Source organism: Notamacropus eugenii, chromosome 6 (assembly GCF_028372415.1).
Source record: "Notamacropus eugenii isolate mMacEug1 chromosome 6, mMacEug1.pri_v2, whole genome shotgun sequence".
NCBI classification, from domain to species: domain Eukaryota; kingdom Metazoa; phylum Chordata; class Mammalia; order Diprotodontia; family Macropodidae; genus Notamacropus; species Notamacropus eugenii.
In genome coordinates this window covers 53,447,844-53,467,830 of record NC_092877.1, presented here as the reverse complement: position 1 = coordinate 53,467,830, position 19,987 = coordinate 53,447,844, and the positions used below count along the sequence as shown (strand labels likewise).

General features: G+C 38.1%; 1 protein-coding gene across 2 annotated transcripts in view; it reads right to left on the bottom strand.

Annotated features, from left to right (window-relative positions):
• HTT (huntingtin) overlaps window positions 1-19,987 on the bottom strand; it is a 220,444-nt gene that overhangs the window by 24,014 nt on the left and 176,443 nt on the right. For both annotated transcript variants that reach the window (XM_072620070.1, XM_072620071.1), the window contains 4 exons: window positions 19,156-19,256; window positions 16,109-16,263; window positions 10,509-10,648; window positions 8,852-8,934 (listed from right to left, as the gene is read on the bottom strand). In XM_072620070.1, coding sequence (XP_072476171.1) covers window positions 8,852-8,934; window positions 10,509-10,648; window positions 16,109-16,263; window positions 19,156-19,256 — 479 coding nt within the window. The remainder of the gene's footprint in view (window positions 1-8,851; window positions 8,935-10,508; window positions 10,649-16,108; window positions 16,264-19,155; window positions 19,257-19,987) is intronic.

Genomic DNA, 19,987 nt, shown 5'->3' with positions numbered 1-19,987 from the left:
TAAAGTATTTATTGACCCTCTGGCACACCTACTGTTCTCTTTACGATTCTAAAAAATTACTAATGCTAGATCTGCTATCAAATCTGTTCTTTTAGTATATGTGCCCCAGGATGTAGTTTTTTTGAGCCTGGAGACTTAAACTCATCCATAGCAGACAGCTGCTCTTTCATAGGACCTCCGTAGTATCTCTCACATCAGTTCTTTCCTTTATCCTCAATGCCATTCCATGTAAAGGATCTCATTACCAACCAACCACTTGAGTAACTACAATACTATAACCAACTGTTCTCTTCAATAATAAAAATGAAGGCACCAAGTTTCTTCATGTGCTGCAGAAAAAAAGCAGAAATGGCACAGAAGAAACCAAAGTCTGGAAGAACACCTGGAATAGGCTATGAATACGTAAAACATGCTCACAGCAGAGGTGGGACAATTCTGAAGGTGTCAATGGACTGATCCTCAAGATACATGAAAAAGAAGACACTGAGCATTTGGAGAAAAAAAATTCATGGATATTAGCATTACCAAAACAGGACAATTTAGGAAGTAAGCATAGGTAAAGAAGAAACAAAATGATCACTTTTGGCAGATGATATGCTGATGTACATATAGAATCCTGGAGAGTCAAATAAAAATCAATTGAAACAGTAATTCTAGCAAAGTTGCAGGATATGAAATAAATCCATAGACATAAATCATTATCACACCAAAAGAACCCAAAGGGAAGAATGAGAAGAATTTCATTTAACTAACTACAGAAGCAACAAAGCATTAGGGAGCGTACCTAGTAAGACGCACCAGACGTTATATGATTTCCAGGGTAGCCAGACGGCACGATAAAGAGAGCACGGGCCTGCAGCACGGAAGACCTTAGTTCAAATCTGGTCCCAGACACTCCACAGCGGAGTGACCCTGGGCAGGTTACTTATTAGCCCTATTTGCCTCAGTTCCTCATCTGTAAAATGACCTAGACAAGAAAATGGTAAACTCCTCCAGTGCCTTTGCCAAGAAAACCCCAAATGGGGTCACGCAGAACTGAACGTGACTGAAATACAACTAAACAACAACAATACGGGAAAAGAAGTTTCAGGGGAAACTGTGAAGACCTGTATGAAGTGATATACATCAAAATGAGCACAAGATCGAAAAGAAGCAGAATGAGAAGAGAATAAGTAACATTACAGAGGGGGAAAAACTCTTAAAAGATATTAAAATTCTGATCAATATAATGGTAACCATGAGTCCAAAAGAATGAAGATGAAACATAGCACTCACTTCCTGTCAGATGATAAATTTAAAATGTAGATATACATTTTTGAACAAGGCAAAAATACATACTTTCTAGTCAGGTTTTTCCAGACCGCACATCTACGTATTGAGAAATTTATTTTTCTTTTCTGTTTTTTTAAAAATTTTCTCCAATAGTGAAAGGAATAGTGGGAGGCAAATTCATAAATGAAAATTTTTTAATAAAACAAATGAACATATCAATAACTATAGTCATATATCTAATTCCAAATTTTTAGAAAATCTTTTTTTAGAAGAAACTGTCTGCCTTAGTTTCCTCATCTGTAAAATAATCTGGAGAAGGAAATGGCAAACCACTTCAGTATCTTTGTCAAGAAAACCCCAAATGGGGTCACAAAGAGTTGGACATAACTGAAATAACTAACCAACAATATTAAGGAATTTCTTTATGAAAGTCTAAGAACAGAAAAGGCAGGATTTTATACACAATACGCCTTTTTTTAAGAAGGAAAAGTACATTTTTATTTTATAACAGACTGAAGGGACAGAATATTTACCTGTTTATCTTTTTTGCAAATTCTTAATAAACTGTTAAAAAACAAAACTGGAATAAAAATTCATTTAAAAGATAGATAGTATGTAACTGCACATCATTAAGTGGTTTATGAAACACTAGGAAGTAGACCTTGAAGATATAAATGAAAGATATAATCACTTAGTAGGTTTAATTACTTGCCCGTGGAGGGGTAAGAATTATATATAATCAAAAAAGTATGACCTTATATAAAGGAAAGCATTATAATCATACAGAGTGTATGAGGAACCAGTACCTACAGAAAGTCCCGAGGACTAAAACAAGCAGAATTAGGTCAACCCCTAGCAGTGAATTGGAAGACATATCTAAGTTCCACAGGATAAGAAACCGTGGCTGGACTGCAGTCTGTGCTGTTTTAGAGAATACTCACGTCAATGCAAACACAGCTAGAAGTAAGTCCTGAGATTACAGATAAATGAGAAATGTAGGTGATGGAAAAATGAAAGCTATCAACTGCTTACAGAACTGAATTGTGCCCTCAATAAAGAAGGTCAGAGGAATAAATGACTTTCAAGGACCATGATTTTTTTAATATAAGACTTCCCTCCAGGGAATACAAATGGCAACCTTCTTCCCCTCTGTAGGACACAACTCTTCTGAGTTTCTGACCAAACACAATGTGTCATTTCTAATACAGTATTTAGAGATTAGCTTCTCTGGAGTGATTCTTGTACAATAGTTAAAGACCAGTGCAAGTTAGGCTTGTTCAGAAGACTTTCCATTTTGGCAGACCTTGACAGAGTCTGTTCCCTGCTAGCATATAAATAAACATCAAGAACTCAGATTCACACCTGTGACACAAGAAAGCCTTGGAAAAGCCTTTTCATTGAAAACTTCAGTTCACCATAACCTTTAAAAAACATCTCACACACATCATTGTACATTTTATCATGTGCTGACTCTGAGACATTGTTTCAGTAAGCACCCCAACATATATGGGGGCAGGGAGCCCTACTATCTTAGGTTCTTAAATCTGCGTTTATAAAAGGAAAGGTAACTTTTGCCTTTCAACAATCACTTTAATCAGTTCAACAAAAAGAAAAATATAAGCAGAGAGATGAAGACCAACAGACAAGTCTCTTACTGCCTGAATCAAAGTAATGCTGCCGTACAATTTACATACATCCCTGGATCAAGAAAGCCTTTCCATCTGAGCAGCTGGAAGGGTGAGGTCTGAACATACAGCCACTCACAAGATCCTTCTCATAAGCAAACCCCCAAAAGTCAAATACTAACCTCCCATTATATATAATGAAAACTTGGCTTCTGATGGGCTCAGAGTCAGCAGGCATGAAACCAACATGACTCAGCACAGCTGTGAGCCATCAGGGTTCAAAGGGGAACTGAACCCTCAGGTACTGCCAATCTAGGCTGAGCCCGGAAAACAACTCCATACAAATAAATCCCACCCCGCTTGCTGTCCCAGACCTATTTCAAGTCTGAGCTCTTCTGCATGGGCTTTCTAGGTTCTTTATTATATGATTCCAGTCTGACTTACTACCCAGGCTCATTTCATAGCATTCCACAGTAGAGAAACTCTGTTCTATTCAGGTTGGTGTCAAGAATTCCCTGGGGAGCCAAGATGGCAGAGTAGAAAGATGCACATACACTAGTTCTTCCTCCACAGCCCATAAAATACTTGTAAAGAAAGACTCTCAACAAATTCTAGAGCAGCAGAAGCCACAGAACAACAGAGTGGAGGAGATTTCCAGCCCAGGGTGACCTGAAGTATTGTGGAAATACAATCAGGATAACACAAGACCTAGCAGCTTCTACATTAAGGGATCGAAGGGTGTGGAATATGATATTCCAGGAGTCAAAGGAACTAGGACTAAAACCAAGAATCACCTACCCAGCAAAACTGAGTATAATACTTAAGGGGAAAAAATGGTCATTCAATGAAATAAAGGACTTTCAAGCATTCTTGATGAAAAGACCAGAGCTGAAAAGAAACTCTGACTTTCAAACACAAGAATCAAGAGAAGCATGAAAAGGTAAACAGCAAAGAGAAGTCATAAGGGATTTACTAAAGTTGAACTGTTTGCATTCCTACATGGGAAGACAATATTTGTAACTCTTGAAACTTTTTTCAGTATCTGGGTAGTGGGTGGGATCACACACACACACAGACAGACACAGACACAGACACAGACACAGACACACAGACACACAGACACAGACAGACACAGACACAGACACACACAGACAGACACACACACACACACCCAGGGTGAGTTGAATAGGAAGGGATCATATCTAAAAAAATGAAATTGAGGGGTGAGAGAGGAATATATTGGGAGGAGAAAGGGAGAGATGGAATGGGGTAGATTGTCCTTCATGGGGGAGGCAAGAAAAAGACTTTTCAATGGAGGGAAAAGCGGGGGAGGTGAGAGAGAAAACATGAAGCTTACTCTCATCACATTTGACTCAAGGAAGGAATAAAATGCACACTCATTTTGGTATGAAAACCTATCTTATAATACAGGTAAGTGGGGGGAAGGGGGATGGGCAGTGTGGGGGGGATGATGGAGGGGAGGGCAATGGGAGGAGGGAGCAATTAGAGGTCAACATTCTTGGGCAGGGACAAAGTCAAGAGAGAGAATGGAGGAAATGGGGGCCAGGAAAGGATGGAGAGAGGTGTAGTTGGTCTTATATAACATGACTATTATGCAAGTCATTTGCAAAACTACACATGTATAGCCTATATTGAATTGTTTGCCTTCCCAATGGGGATGGGTGGGGAGGAAGGAAGAGAGGCTGGAGCTCAAAGTTTTGGGAACAATTGTTGAGTATTGTTCTTGCATGTGGCTGGGAGGCAGAAAATGCAGGTAGTGGGGTACAGAAATTTATCTTGCCCTGAAAGACAAAAGAGAAGATGGGGATAAGGGAAGGGAGGGATATTAGAAGGGAGGGAAGATTGGTGGTAGGGGTAATTAGAATGCTCAGCACTTTGGGATGAGGGGAGGGATGGGGAGAAAATTTGGAACTCAAAATTTTGTGGAAAGTTGAAATAAATTTTAAAAAAAGAATGTATATTACCAGAGTGGATTCTGGGAAGATGGTAGAGTAAAGCAAAATATACCAGGCTCATGAAATTTCTCCCACAAACAAGACAACACATCACTTCAAAGTAAACTTCGAGCAGTAGAAATAATTAAAAGTTAGGGTAAGGCACCTGCCCTCCTAAGACAATTTGGAAGGACCTTAGGAAAACTGACCTCCAGGGGTGGGGGTTCTGCCCACATGAAGTGGAAAACCTCCAGGCAGACTCCATCAATCAACAAACAACAAGCTCTGCAGGGAGCCAGGTCAGAGAGAGGGTAGGCACTCAACAGCTGAGCAGGGGAAGACTGAAGCACTCTGAGGTCACAGAATGCAAGGGCTGGGTGTGCTAACCAGATATCATCCCAGGCTGCAGCTGTGGGTGAGGAGGAATGAGCTCACCAGCCAGTGAGTGCGGTAGCAGAGGAGTCAGGACCCTGGGACCGTGGGCCCTTGTAGGACAGCTGAGTCCTTGGTTTCAGTTCCAGGTCAGAGAAGAGAGATGAAGTTTCAAGTCACAGGAGGGATGATAGGGAGCAAGAGCATTTGCAGCACAGTATTGTTGGGGGCCCCAGCCATGGCTAAAGGGCAAGAGGAATGACCAAGGTAGGGCCCAGAGATAATGCTCAGAAAACAACAGTACAAAAAGCCTAAAAGACTAAGGCATGATCCCCCACACCTTGGGTCTAGAACCTGACTATAATAATAAGCTGCTAAAAATAATGAGCAACCAAAGAAAAAAGAACCTGACTATAGATGGCTACTATAGGGATAGGAAAGATCTGAGTTCATACTCAAAAGATAGTGAATTTAAAAACCACTCCTACGTTAAAATGTCAAATGGTCACAAGCCAAAAAAAAAGCTTTTGGAAGAGCTTAAAAGGACTTTAAAAATAAGAGAGGTTGAAGAAAAACTAGCTGTATATAAGATAAATAGGAAATAACTGACGAAGGGAAGGCACTAGCACTAGGAGGGATCAGGAAAGGCTTCCTGAGAAAGGTGGGATTTTAGCTGGACTTGAAGGAAGCCCAAAGGAAAGCGATGGCAATGGTGAATTCCAGGGAAGGATGACCCTGTGACTTAGGCCAGTGACTAAGTAGAAAAAATCCTCCAAGTCCAAGAGCCCTTTTTGTTCTCCTAGTTCCAGTACCATATATAAACTGCCTGTTTTTGTGCTAAGTATGCAAGGCATATTTGAGAGCTAACCTTGAAAACAGAAAGAGCTAAGTTTATAATTCCCTACTGATACATAACAGCTAGGGGACCCTGGGGAAGTCTTCAGCAACCCTCTAGTTCTATGAGTTGCAAAAAAGGGATAAATTTCTCTCTGAGAGTTCTACCAACTAATGAAATCACAGATCTAATTCCTATCCTTGGGTCTATTTAAATGAAAATCCTTTTCTTAGGACTTCAACTGAAAAGGAAATAGTTCTAAATATTTAAAATAAATGTTCTTAACAATTTAATTAATATTCAAGATGACAGCCTTATTAAGGTTATTAATGTGCCTATACTCAGAATTTCTTGATGTCTAAATTCTCTTCCAGATCTTAATTCTAAGATCCTATTTTCTCTTAAACCAATGGCCCCATCAATGACTGTACAAAAAGTCTCCAGTGGGGGAATCAAATGGTAAGCCCTGATAATTTTGTTTCCAGTAGACTCTCACCCAAAAAATATAATCCACATATCAAATAAGCATTCTAGTTCCAAAGGCAAAACTTCCTTCATTGGTTAGGAAGAAAACACTAAACCAGATATTTGAGTTTAAATTTGGAACTTGAAGGGATTTAAAAATGAACTTAACTAATTCAACCTTCCCATTTTAAAAAAGTTTTATTGATTATGTCTTCTGTGTTCCATACCACAAGCAACTGCTAATTTAACCAGCTCCGCCCTATCTCCAATAAAACCCACTCTTTTAACAAAGGAAAGAAGATAAACAAAACCAATGGACAAAACAACTTCATCTGTCAGCATATGCAACGGCTGGCATCCACAGTCTGTACTACCAATCCCCACCCATGCCAGAGGGGAGCAAGCCTCACTTTACAGATGAGGAAACTGACATCCAGGTGGGATGGATGACTTACTTAAAATCACATGGCATGTAAAGGGCACAACAGGGGCACAATGCAAGTATCTCAAATCTGAGAGCAGTGCTTTCTGACTGCAATAATACTGTAGCAAAAAAATCTTTAAAATATAGGGTTTTTTTTTAAAATGTTGTTTAAAAAACCAACCAAATTTTTAACTATTAAAAGTCACCTGCTGGACAATCAATAAACACTAAAACAGAACTGATTCAAAAATCATGAATTTTTAAATTCCAGGTCAACAATAAACATGTACTAAAGTCTCTGATGTGCAGGACAGTAGTAATCTTTACTCCCATCCCTGTACTTGTCCCTACGGAGGTTTAGACCTCTGTAGATTTCTCTACCCTCAAGCTGTGATGTGGCTGCCAAAAAAACTAATGAGACTTTCACAGGACCCACAGGGAGAAGCATGGCTCTCCCTTCCATGCAGGGCCCACCTCTGCTGGAGCACCACAGACACTTCTACATGGCAGAGGTTACAATAGAAGTGGAGAACACACTGAACTCACCTGTGATCTAGAGCATAGCAGGGAGGGTAGAGGGAGCAGAGGCTGCAGAAAGGGGGTTGAGGTGAGCCTTAAAAGTAAGGTCATGGTTATTTAACAACATTCAACAAAAGAAGGAATGAGAGTAAGCATTCCAATGCAGAAAGTCGATGATGGGAGTTTAGGAGGAAGGGGAATATTGACAGTTGTCTTGAAATATCTTAAGTAGAAGAGGCATTAGGCAATCTGTAGAGGCCTAGAAGGTAGAACTAGGACCACAGGGTATAATTTACAAGAAGGAACTCTTTACTTAACATAGGGTAGAACCTTGTAAAAATTCAAGTTGTCCAAAAGTAGAATAGATTGCGTTCATGAAGAGATAAGACAACCCTCTTCAGGGGCACTATGGAAGGAATTCCTGCATCACACAGAGGATTCTGGCTATTGAAAAAATAGAAAAGGCTAACTCACAGACTAATTTATCTGATCAACAATTAATTTTTAAGAGGAAATAAATTTCGGTGTTTAAATAAATTTGTCATAACTTCTAGGTTGTAAAGGAATGTTGTTTACCTTCCATTTTAAAAGATATTTATCTGGTTTATTTTTCATCCAGAACTAATAATATTTTAATGATAATGAAACTAAGGTCTGATTACAGACAACATAGGTCATAATTATAGAACACAGGTTATAGACAGCTAGTCACAGAACAGATAGAGTGTTAGAGGTGGAGTTTTGAAGACCTAAGTTCATATGATTATAGATATCTTTAATTTCTTCCTCTGAAAATTGCCTGTTCATATCCTTTGACCATTTATCAATTGGGGAATGACTTGTATGATTATACATATGAGTCAGTTCTCTACATATTCTAGAAATGAGGCCTTTATCCCCAAGCTTAGCTGTAAAAATTCTTTCCCAATTTACTACATCCCTCCGGATTTTGGTTGCATTGGGTTTGGTTGTGCAAAAACTTCTCAGTTTAATGTAATCAAAGTTATCCATTTTGCATTTCATAATGCTTTCTATCTCTCCTTTAGTAAAGAATTCTTCCCTTCTCCATAGATCTGATAAATACACTATTCCTTGCTTCTCCAGTTTATTCATGGTTGAAGACCTAAGTTCAAATCCAGTTTCAGGCACTTATTAGCTGTGTGAGCCTGGGCAAATCACTTAACCGCTACTTCCCTGTAAAATAGGGGGTGTTAATAACAGTACCTATCTCTCAGGGTTGTTGTGAGGAACAAATGAAATCACATATGCATAGTGTTTTAAAAATGCTGGCTAGTATTATCGTTGTTATTATTATCATTACTAGTTGGAGGGAAAAGAAAAAAGAAAAAAAAATACTGAAATGATGGTAGAGATGTCAACCAACCTGCCCCAGATTATAACTCATGTTCCCCATTTCTCGTTCAGTGTTGATCTGAAGCAGAAGCTTTTCGTGGCTGATAAGGGTACCTACAAAAAAAAATTCATTATCCTCTTCTAGCTTTTCTGCAGAACACATAATAGATTCTATCTGAAATAACATTTCAATATAATCATTCATATGTGTCAACCCTCAATACTTAAAATTCTGGTTATATACTACGTGGTACTAAAGCTCCTCGTTTTTCTGGAGAGAGTATATAAATAGCATATTAGATGAATCAGAGTCCTTCAAGATCTTTGATAACCATCAGGTTATGAGAAAAATGGAGCCAGGACACAGAGAATAATGAAGAAAAGCAATAATGATTATATCCTACTTATTCCTTGGCACTCACAAATGGCACTTGTTTCCCTAAGCTGATGAGGAACAGGGAAAGTCTTTCTCAATGATCTTGGACAATACACTTTAGTCCAAGGATGGGGAAACTGTGGCTTCAAGGCCGCCTCTGCCTTTCTAGGTCTTTGGATACAGCCTTTTGGCTGAGTCCAAGTTTTACAGAACAAATCCTTTTATTAAGGGAATCTGTTCTGTGAAATTTGGATTCAGTCAAAGGGCTGCACTTGAGGATTTAGAGGGCCACCTGTGGCCTTGAAGCCCTGGGCTAGCTTTTCTCTCTTCTCTCACCTATGTCTGACTCTAACTAGTATAAAAGAAGCTTGGTTGCTCCATCATCAATCCTTTAGCCTCTGATACTCATCCTGGAGTTGACATTTTCTTCTTTTGCAATATTAAGCTAGCATACATCAATCCAAGGTCATCCCCAGTCCAATACTCAGCTTATTTTCTTTCCTTTTGCAACTGTAAAATGTGAGGAATGATAACTGATAATCTATCTTACAGGAATCCTGTGAACATTTGCAAACCTTAAGACATTACAGAAATGGAAGTTCTTGCTGTACAATTATTTCACAGTTAATCTAAATTAACAAAAGTTTTTAACATACATTTTGTGTTTATGTCATAGTAACTGATCAGGGAATTACTTTATCTTAGTCACATGACACCCAAAGGATATTGTGGGGTGAAGACAGTGTTCAATAGCCAAGAAGTTTGATCCATTAAGTGTTGTGAATAAGGATAACAGGTCTCCCTGGCCAGGTATCTGTCCCATTAAAAGCATAAAAAGTGTACATGTATGTGTGTGTATAGTATGAATATATGAATATGTGCATATATGCATATGTCTACAGATCTCTAAATATGTTATATGCATATGTACATGTGTCTGTGTATAAATATACACACATGGTATCCCCAAGTTTTAAGCACTCTACTGAGATTTTTGGAAAACCATGGTGGGGAGAGGTGTCTGTGTATTCCCTATTTAAGCTACAACACTCTTTGCAGAGCCAGATTTAAAAGATAAATTCTTGGTTTATGTGTGAGGGAGCAATATTTCTGAATTTGTGGTGGGAAAGAGTCATTTATTGTTTCTTCTGACGGCTCCTTCTTAGACGATTATCCCTATGTGGGGTTCTTAAAGCTGATGTTTTTCAGTCACAGGAAAATGTTTTAGATCTAAAACTTGCAGAAATTCAATAATATCACTAGTAAGTAATGACCGTGATCACACACAGAAACGGATTTATTCCATGCATACCTGACATAGCTGGAGACAGAGATGGGACAGGATCCCAAGCCTGGTACAAGTGATGTGTGGGATTGTTGTCTCTCTTTGAAACCATCGCTTGAATTTCTTGCTCTACAATTCCCCTGATAACACTCAATTTCCTCCCAAACCTAAAAGGTTTATTGTCAAACACAAGGGTTAGTCAACATTTTGTTTGCCCTCAATAGAACTCCTGAAAATACTAAATATAAAAAGTTTCTTTGATTCCCCCACCCCTCCCCAATTGCTTTCTCCTTCACCCTCCCAGACAAAAGTGATCTCCCTTTCTTTGAATTTTCATAGAGCACCTTCTGAGATATTTCCTTTATGTTCATCATGTTCTACTTTGTATTATTTCTTTGTGTACATGTCTTATCCCCCTTATTAGAATGTAAATTCACTAAGGGACAATGCTGTTTTTCATTTTTGTATTTCCAGCACCTAACATGGTATCTTACACTTCATATATATGTTAAATTAAATGAAAAACATTAGAATTTTCTCCATTATTCGGTTAGAGTAAATCTTAGCAACTTCTGATACCAATTTAACTCTCACAAAAATAAATGTTTATTGTTATTTAGATTTTAATTAATGTGCTGCTTCTTAAAACACTACAAACTTTCCCTATTCTTTGTTACTTAAAATCACTTTTTAACATCCCATTCTTAGCCTTCATCATGTGACAGAAATTCTAATTATTCAAACACTTTACTTACAATTATTATAGCATTTTACCTATGATACCCTGTTTGAGGAAGTCCAGAAATTAAAATCTCTATTCTAACACCATATGATTTTAAGTACTGTTAACTGACAAACACTAGAGATAAATGGGTTAAATGGCTGGCCTTAAGTTGCAATTATTAAAAACAACACTAGACAGAGAAAACATTTTGGAAAATAAGAGAGCAATATACAGTATGACTGCAGAACTCACCATACTTTTCAATTTAGATATTCCAATGCTAAGACTATTTCTCAAAAAACATCACAGGTGGAACCAAGATGGTAGAGGAAAGGCAGCAACTCAGATAAACACTCCCAATATTCCCCTTCAAACAACTTTAAAGTAACACCTCAAATCAAACTTTGGAGAAGCAGAGCCAACAATAGGTCAAAGTGAAATCTGTTTCCAGTCTAAGACAGCTTAGGAGATTGGCAGGAGAGGTCTGCAGCATCCAGATGGGTGCCTGTCTAGAGTGCATGTAGTGGCAGCACCACCAGAAGTGGATGTCAGAGGCAGTTGCAACAGCAGAAACTTCAGTAGCTTTAGGAGCTCTCAGTCCAGAATCAGTAAGTGAGTCAGAAAACTGGTCAGAAAGAGATTACAGGGGATCCTTTGCTGGCATGAGGTAAAGCTGGCACTGAGTGGCAACTCTATTGACCATAAGTGGTTCTGGGTTGCAGTTCCAAGGCAGAGGGGAATGCTGGTACTTGGTCAAAAAGGAGTAGGAGCCCTGGTCACAGTTTCAAGGCAGAGGGGAGTACCAGTGCTTACAGTCATAGGAGAGCAGGGTACCTAGTCACAGTTCCAGGACCAAGAGAAGTGTTAGCACTTTGCACTATAAGATAGTAGGGGACCTGGTCATAGTGCAAGGACCCAGAGGAGTGCTAGCACTTATGGCTGCAGAGCAGAAGAAGCCCTGCTTGGCTAAAGACCCAAGCACAAACCAAGAGAGCAGTGAGCATACTTTTGTCAGGATCACAACACTATGAAAGCACCAAAATGCTGCAGACCACCAGAACTAGCTTTGAAAAAAAAGAGCACAAAACAGCTTGAAGTTGGGATACTGTCTCCCATCCCTTAGATGAGCAGACTGCAACTTTAACATAAAGCTCAAAGTCAAGAAACAGGCTGGAGAAATGAACAAACAACAAAAAATAACTTGACCATAAAAAGCTACTATAATGGCAGAGAAGACCAAGACAAAAACTCAAAAAAAGACAATAATGTGAAAACATCTACAAACAATACCTCAAAGAAAAAGTTAATCAAACCCAAGTCAAATGAAAATTTATAGAAGGGTTAAAGATAAGTGTGGTAGAGAAAAAACTGGGAAAAGAAATAAGAATGATACAAGAAAACTAAGAAAAGAAATTCAATAGCTAGGTAAAAGAGGCACAAAAAAGATAATGAAGAAAATAACACTTTGAAGACCAGAATTAACCTAATGGCAAAATAGGCACACTATTTCACTGAAGAAAAGAACTCCTTAAAAAGCTGAATTGGCCAAATGGGAAAAGAGGTACAAAAGCTCACTGAAAAAACAATTTCACTAAAAATTAGAATTGGACAGGTAGAAACTAAAGATTTGAAATATCAAGAAATAATAAAACAAATAATAAAAGACAAAATGATAAAAGAATGAAAAAATAGAAGATAATTTGAAATATTGATCTGAAAAGCAACTGACTTAGAAATATACTGAGGAGAGATAAATATGTGATATTCTGGAAGATAAAGGAACTGGGATTACATCCAATAACTTACCCAGCAAAACTAAGTATAATCCTTCAGAGGAAGAAATGGATATTTAACTAAATAGAGAATTTGCAAGCATTTCTGATCAAAAAATCAGATGAATAGAAAAATCTGACTTTCAAATACAAAACTCAAAAGAATAAGAAAAAGGTAAACCAGAAAGAGAAGTCAAAAGGGATTCAATAAGGTTAAACTGCTTACATTCCTACATGAGAAGATGATACTTGTAACTCCTAAGAACTTTATCATTATTAGGGCAGTTAAAAGGAATCTACAAAGAAAGAGGACATGAATGTGAGTTGATTATGTTGGAAAGACTTCCTCTTCTCCCCCTAAAAAAATGAGTGAGTGAGATGCATTAGTAGAAGAGAGAAGGGAGAGGTAGAATGGGAAAAAAAAAATTCTCACATCAAAAAGGCCCAAAAGGAAGAGTTTTTATAGTCAAGGGGAAAATGGAATAAATAGCAGGCAATTTCTTTCACCTCACTTGCACTGGAATTTGCTCAAAGAGGGAAACAAAAATCTGTCATGCAAAACAGAATTAAGAGGGGAAGGGAATAAGAGATACGGAGGGAGAGGGAGGACAAAAAGGAGGGTAGCTTAGGGGAAGGAGTGGTTAGAAGCAAAACAGAATATAAGGAGGGACAGGGACACAGACTGAGAAAGATAAACAGAAGAAAACAGGATACAGGGAAATAAACAGTTAGTAAATGTAACTGTGAATGTGAATGATGTGAGCCCACCCATAAAATAGAAGGGGACAGTGGAATGGATTAGAAAGCAGAATCCAATAATATTTTGTTTACAAGAGACACACTTGAAACATAAAGACACAGAGTTTAAAATAAAGGGATGGAGCAAAATACATTATGTATCAGCTACAGTTAAAAAGGCAAGGGTAGCAATTATGATCTCAGACAAAACAAAAACAAAACCAGACCCAATTAAAAGACATAAGCAGAGAAACTAAAAGGTATCATAGACAATGAAATAATAAAAAAAAATTTTAGAGCAAGTTACTCTGATAAAGGTATATATATATATATGTATATATATATATATAAAAACATAAAATTATCATGTTATTAAAATTATATTATTTGTATACTAAGTATGTAAATAATATATAAAGTTATACACATATGTATATCAAATATATAGAGAAGTAAATAAAATTTATAAAAATGAGAGCCATTCCCCAATTGATAAATGGTCAAATGATAGGAATAGCAGTTTTCAGAAGAAAAAAAAAATCGGGGGGCAGAGCCAAGATGGTGGAGTAACAGCACACACTTTCTAGAGTGCTGCCCCCAAGCCCAGCCAAATATCTGTAAAAAAAATGGCTCTAAACAAATTGTGGAGCTGCAGGACTCACAGAATGATGGAGTGAAGCAAATCTCCAGCCCAAGACAGCCTGCAAGGCCACTGGGAAGTGTCTATCTCACCACACTGGGGGCAGGGCGCAGTCCAGTATGGGCCATGACAGCACAGATAAGACCTGAGCAGGTCTTACGGGGAGACTGAATCTCTTGCACCTGTGGCAGTTTCCAGACTTCAGGACCCCAAAACGCTGAGAACAAATTGGAAGGTCAGTGAAAAAAACCTGTAGGACTAGTGTGGGAGAGTAGAAGGGGGTGGAGAAACCTGCAGCAGCCACAGCAGCAGAGGAGAGTGGCTTCAGAAAAAACAAAACATGGCAAGATCTATATGAACTGATGCAAAGTAAAGTGCACTGGGAGATCATCGTGCACAGTAACATTAACATTGTAACGATGAGCAACTGTGAAAGACTTGGCTGCTCTAATCAATACAGAGATCCAAGCCAATTCCAGGGGATTCATGATGAAAAAATGCTATCCAACTCCAGAGAGAGAGAACTGATGAACTTAAGTATAATTTTCTCACTTTGTTTTTTTGTTTTTGTTTTACATGATATGGCTAATATGAAAATGTTTTTGCATGATTCCACATGCATAACATATCATTTTGCTTGCCTTCTCAGTGGGGAGGGGGGGGTGACACAGTGGAATGGAGGGACAGAATCTGGAACTCAAAATTTAAAGAGTGTTAAAAATAAACAACAAATTTTGGAAACTTTTTAAAGAAATCATAAAAAAGAAATATTGAGCTATCCATACAATTACACCAAGTAAGAGCAAATAACTGGGAGGGGAGCAGGGAGGAGAGAGACTTTATTCCCCAACAACTGTGGAATGGCTGAAGAAACTATGGTCAATAAAAGTAATGGGATATCATGATACCATTTTAAAAAATGAATATAAAGAAAATAGGGAAAAACAGAAGACCTATATTAGGCAATGCAAAGAGAAATCATCAAAACCAGTACTCATGCAGTAAAATAGCATAATATTGACAACTATTTTTAAATAAGAAAAAAGAAAGAAGGAAAGCAGGTCAATGTGGCAAAACCAAGAAAGGCAAAAGGAGAAAGCATTTTCTTTTTCTGTTTATTAATTAATCTGGTTCTGCTTATTTGTGCACATCTTGTCATCCTTATAAATGTAAGTTCCCTTAGGATGGGGACAACATTGTTTTTCAATCTTCTGACCAAGTTTGTTGATGGAGATACAAAGTACATGCTAGAAGTTTGGGGTAATGTTTTTGCCCTACGTTTAGTCCACTTACTTCTTTTTACTGACAACTATTTTTATAATTTAAGGAAAAAAAAAAGACACCCAGACCTTTAATATCATTAAACAGTAAAAAATCACTTTTCTAAAGTTTAAGTTTAGAAATGTCTTTCCGACATCAACCCTGTAAAGTAGGTATCATATGCATTTCAAAGAAGCTGAGGTTCAGAGAAGTCATAAGACCTGCTCATGATCACAGGACTACAAATACAGGAGGCTTCAAGATAAGAGAGCAGGGAGGGCCAGATTGCAATCTCCAGCACGGCCCTCTTATCATCTATGTCACTCTAAATAAACCGTTTAAGCAACTCTGCAGTCAGATGAGAAGGCTGGCCCCGGTGAGCTCTATGGTCTCCACTTCTGCTCCAGTTCTCAATTCTACCACCCAATGACTGCAGCATTATTTCTACCACTCTGCATGGCCTCCCCTCTCACCTGCTCCACGGGCACTGTACCTTGTATCCAGAGCTTTAAGGGCTTTGTTCCGGGGTTGTTGCTCCAAGCAGCTCACTGCTGGATTGCCTGCGACAGGAAGGGTCATTGCACTTAGCACCAAGGACGTGATGGCTTGTACTGCAAGAACATTGATCTGGGTCCTCTCAGTATCTTCCTGTAAAAAGAAGGAGTCTGTCTTATGAATGAACCCAAAGGAGAGAATAAGACCAGTCAATAATGCTTGCCCCACAAACAAGAAGATTGAGGGAATCAAATCTGACTACAATGATAAGACTTGGAACACTGATTGTCCAACGTTTTGGTCTCCGGACTCCTTTACTTGTCTGGGGACTTCCAAAAAGAACTTTTGTTAATGTGGTTCATAACTATTGAAAGTTACCATATTAGAAATTAAAACATCTTAGTATTATTATGAAGTTTTTATTTTGTGGACTCTGTAAAAGGGTCTGAGAGCTCCTCCCTAGCGGTCCTTGAACTACATTTAGAAAAAAAGTACAATTTCTTGAAGTATACTGCTGAAAGCACACAATTTCCCAAGATGGCCAATATTCTATTCTGTCTATGCAAATCAACCATGACATCTCAGCTAAGCATGCACTCATATACAACTATCTATAACCTTATTTAAAACTGTCTATATTCTTTAGAACAAGGATGGCTCAATTATGACAAAATGTAAAATAATCTTTATAGGAACTATCTCCTCAATTCTATCAATGCTTTTGTTGAATTTCTCTATGTCCAACTATTCCCCTATTTTGCTAAAATCAGAGATGTCACGATAGTGTTGTGTATGTCTATATTCTGCAATATTATATTTTTTCACCTTTAGTCATAACTAAGTCTCCCCATTTAAAACTTTTCTTTGCCTGATGACAGTTTCTAAGATTCAGAATACTGTGATATCGAGTAAATTTCCTCAGCTCAAAACCTTTCAGTAATCCCTAACTACCAAATAATCTGTTTAGCCTGATGCTTAGGGCCCTTCACAATAAAGCAATATCCATCCTTTTCAGGCATTTTTTCATACTATTCTCTTGTACATAATCAATATTCCCACTCACTGACTTTTCTATGTGTAACTAGTATTACCACTTCTCAGCCTTTGATGAAGCTGTTCTCCATGCCTCCTCATCCGCTCACTATAACTGACTTTAAATCCTATTCAGTCTTTAAAATCTATCCTTAAAGATCTCACTCAAAGGTCATTTTCTCAATGGATCATTTCCTTAATCCCCAGGTCAAAAAGAATCTTTCATTCCTCAAACTCTGAAAGCACTCTCTGTACTTTTCTCAGGTACTACATGCATTCTTATTGTCTTTTTAAATGTCATGTCCTCTACATTATATATTCCATGAAGGCAGAGACTGCCTTATATAAATGTCTACATGTCTATCAAATACAATGCAGTGCATATAACAGTGGCTTAAAAGTGTTTAATTTCATTAATATAGTAAGGAAGTTTAATAAGCCATCAAAAATGACTCATGAAAAGTAAACCATCGAGGTATATTCATAAATGCTTTCTAACAGATTGTCATCATCATAACCTCCATACAATTCTTGTCTTGACCAATACACAAAATTCAGAAAGATTTGAACTTTCGGAATAATATCAACATCTTTATAATTTCCATAATATTTAAAAATCTTTAATTTCAGTGGTACTACATGAAGAATAAACAGGACTGTCAATTTTCTCCCAATCCACAAGAATATAAATGAAGAAATTATCTGGTTTCCTTAGAAAATGGGTAATATCAGAGATACAGCTTTACTCCTCCTGCTACTGATTATTAAAGCATTCAAAGGTTTTGAATATCTATCAAACTTTAACTTAAAAATGAACTCTTAAGTCAATCATATTCATGCAATGGATACAGTCTGTCTGTATTTGTCCTTTGTTTTCGAAGAAGACCATGACATTAGAGAAATGATAACATGACTTGCACTAGACTTTGTTTTCAGTGAGGGAGGGCTATGAAGGTCATCAGCCTCACTTTCCCCTCCTGAGCCATTTGGATCCAGTGATCAGATATTTATCAGAATGACTGGAGAAGGCTCAGGATGCAATGGGAGACCTTGGCCTATTCAGGTACTCACTTAGAGTGAGGCAAGGCCATTCAGTGAATAAGCCTCTCTAAGAAGTAGGGAATGGCCCCTTTAATGAGCAAAAGGGAAAAAAAATAAGTATATCAAGGTGGAAGGGAAAGAGCAACAGGTACTATTGAGAATCACTCTGAAGCCAGAAGGGTCCAGAAAACAGCCACTAAGTGGAGTTTGGGCAGGGACTTGCTGGTGGGCAATCTATGGATTTCAGAGTGCAGTGTGTTTAAGGTTTTGGGAAAGATGACGAGGGAGGGAGAGAGGGAGGAAGGAAGGAAGAAAGGAAGGAAGGAAGGAAGGCCTGAAATCTAGAAACAGGCAAAGGGAAGGAGAATTTTCTAAAAAATGCTATCGATGGCAGCAGCTTTCACAGCAGGGGGGCCTTCATTGCACTCTGGGCCAGATTCCCTCACCTCCATCCACCAACACTCTCCAGAAGTTAGAAATCCCAAAGATGGAAAGACAGCAGAATTAAGCCAAAATACCCCTCAACTGTGCTCCAGGTCACAAACGGTGAATGTATAGCACAAATGCACCCAGAATTCAATCATTCACGGTAGGAGAGCCTAGGCTGGGTTCTAGCAGAGAGAAAACTCTTTCCACCCTCTGTATGTCTGCCCAGAACAATGCCACTGCATACCTGGAAAGCAGCAGAGGCAAGAAAATGACCCCAAATGTAGACCCAGGCAAAGGGGAGAATCTTCCACAAAATCTCATTCTTGGGACAGGCCTTCACGCTACAATACACTCTGGGGCAGAATCCCTCACTCACATCAATTCACCAACAATCAGCAGACATTAGTAAGTCCAATGGAGGAAAAGTCCAGGCAAAACTAGGGTGAAACGCCCCAAAATATGGCCCGGATCATAATAGGTCAATGTGCAGGCCAAATCCACCCAGAATTCAAACATTCACAGTAAGGGTATCTGTAGCCTTACTTCCTGCTGACTTTCTTCCTGATCCATCACAATAGGCTGAGTTACAAGGACACCAAGCAGGGTCGCCCAGGTTTCTTCAAACTGAGTACGACTTGTCCATCCTAGGAATATTAAAAGAAAATTTTATCCAACTAGTAAACTCAAACTAAACTAGCTGGCCTTTATTGAAGGAATGTTCAGGTTTCACATCCAAAAAGGAATATTAAAAGAAACAAGTAATAGTATTATTTAATTGAAAGAGCATTGGATCTGGGGTTAGCAGCCTAATTCTAGGTTGAACTTTATCAGTTATTAATCATGTGACCAAAAATATAACATAATCTCTCTAGGCCTGAGGTTCCTCATTTGCAAAATAAGGGATTTGAAAAAGAAGAACTTTGAGATCTCTTTCAACTCTAAATCATATGATTCTTATCAGAACAATTTTGAGTCCTGTAATTCAAAGCTGAACCTCAGGAACTTAAAGAATACTGACAAAAACAATTCAAGAAAATAAAAGTTATGTGGAAAGGTTAAAGGAACAAAGGATTATACCAACCATTCAATCAACAAGTATTTATTTTTTATTTTGGGGGATTCTTCCCCACTCAATAATATTTTATTTTTTCCAATTACATGTAAATTTTTATAAGATTCATTTTTATAAGATTTTGAGTTCCAAATTTTTCTCCCTCCCTCCCACCCTTCCCTTCCTCAGCCCACCAAGGCAGCATACAATCTGATGTAGTCAACAATCAAGCACCTATTATGTGTTAAATATTATGCTAGGTGTTGGGGATACAAATAAAAAGAACAGGATAATCTCTAACTGTAAGAAACCATTTAATAGCAA